The following is a 1,513-nucleotide window of genomic DNA, read 5'->3' as shown; positions in this document are numbered from 1 at the left end:
CTTTTCACTATCATCATTGTCTTCCGTCCGCTGCCATTCCTTGAATTTCATCTTCTTTTCCTTTAATACACTCTGCACTTCTTCCACCCACCACCAAGTTTCCTTCTCTATCACTCCATTCCCTTTTGATTCTCCTAGAATGCTTCTTGCCGCTTTCCTTATACACGCCGCCATTCCACTCCAGCATTCATTCACATTCTTTTCATTCATTTCTCCCATTTCAATCATCTTATCAACCACTACTTTTCTAAATTCCTGGCCAACTCAGCCTTCCCCAACAGATGCCATTTGATTTTGGGGGCCGTCTCTCTTGGCTTTTGGCCGGGAAGTTAAAATCACATCCATAATTAGGGGTCGGTGCTGCGAGACTACAGCTTCACCTGGTATCACCTTGCAGTCTTTGATGTTCTTTAAACTACTGCGTCTGACCAAAAAGTAATCTATTTGTGTCACGTGGTGACCGCTTTTATAGGTGATTAGATGTTCGGTGTTCTTTTGAAACCACGTATTTACCACTGCTAGGTCAAACGCAGTAGCAGCCTGTAGCAGGGCTTCACCCTCGTCGTTCTGGCAACCGAACCCCACCCTCCATGCACTCTTTCATAATTCCTCTCATTCTGCCAACATGGCCATTAAAGTCTCCTCCCACAAATACCTGTTCATTCGTCGGCACATTCATCATTACTGCATCGAAATCCGTCCAAAATTGTTCTTTCACCCTGTCATCACAACCGACTTGAGGAGCATACACACTTATAACATTTATTATCAAACTTTCATACATTATTTTAACAACTATTATTCTATCATTCACTCTCTTTACATCTATCACACTTTCTTTCAAGTTCTTATCTAACACAATGCCTACCCCATTCCTTTTCCCATCACTTCCACAATAATAAAACTTGTATCCTTCCCCAATTTCTCTAGCTTTCGTGCCCTTCCATTTAGTCTCTTGCAAACATGCCACATTTATTCGTCTTCTCTTTAATACATCCGCTAACTCTCTGGCTCTTCCAGTCATCGTTCCTACATTCCAACTTGCATACCTCAATCTTACTTCCCGGACTCGCTTCTTACATTGCACCCGCCCAGGTTGGTGCAAAAACCCTTGTCCACTTCCCACAGGGGCCGGGTGCTGCCCCTGCGCGTCGCCTGAGGGGTACGCCCTAGCCCTATCGCTCATCTCTTCAACATTCGACATATTGCTATATGATTTGGCATTGTGTTTTTACGACCGGCCGCCTGCCTGACGTCAACCCTCTTTGGGAATGCAATTGTTGGTGGTCACTCTCCTACCACCTAAGGATTGGTGTATTTTAGGATACATACATTAAAATATTAAACATACATACCAATCTTTTAACATATGGTACCTTAATGAAATGTTTATTATACAATATTATATTATATTGCAAATTAAATAGATTCATACATACTACAACTTCTTAGAGATCACAAAGTTAACTTCTCCCATATTATTCCTACATTATCATATGAAAATAGAGAATTG

At 41.7% G+C, this 1,513-nt stretch overlaps 1 protein-coding gene across 1 annotated transcript; it reads right to left on the bottom strand.

Annotated features, from left to right (window-relative positions):
• Window positions 1–553: 553 nt before the first annotated feature.
• LOC135118249 (craniofacial development protein 2-like) lies at window positions 554–1,204 on the bottom strand. Its single transcript, XM_064039578.1, has one exon. It carries the CDS (start codon window positions 1,202–1,204, stop codon window positions 554–556), a length of 651 nt encoding a protein of 216 aa, XP_063895648.1.
• Between the last annotated feature and the right edge of the window lie 309 nt (window positions 1,205–1,513).

The sequence above is a fragment of the Helicoverpa armigera genome, chromosome 19, assembly GCF_030705265.1.
Source record: "Helicoverpa armigera isolate CAAS_96S chromosome 19, ASM3070526v1, whole genome shotgun sequence".
Classification (NCBI taxonomy): Eukaryota; Metazoa; Arthropoda; class Insecta; order Lepidoptera; family Noctuidae; genus Helicoverpa; species Helicoverpa armigera.
This window is presented reverse-complemented; position numbering and strand designations above follow the sequence as displayed.

Bases quoted from the DNA above. Each gene is read 5' to 3' on its own strand.
- LOC135118249 (XM_064039578.1), bottom strand. From the start codon at position 1,204: ATGTCGAATGTTGAAGAGATGAGCGATAGGGCTAGGGCGTACCCCTCA.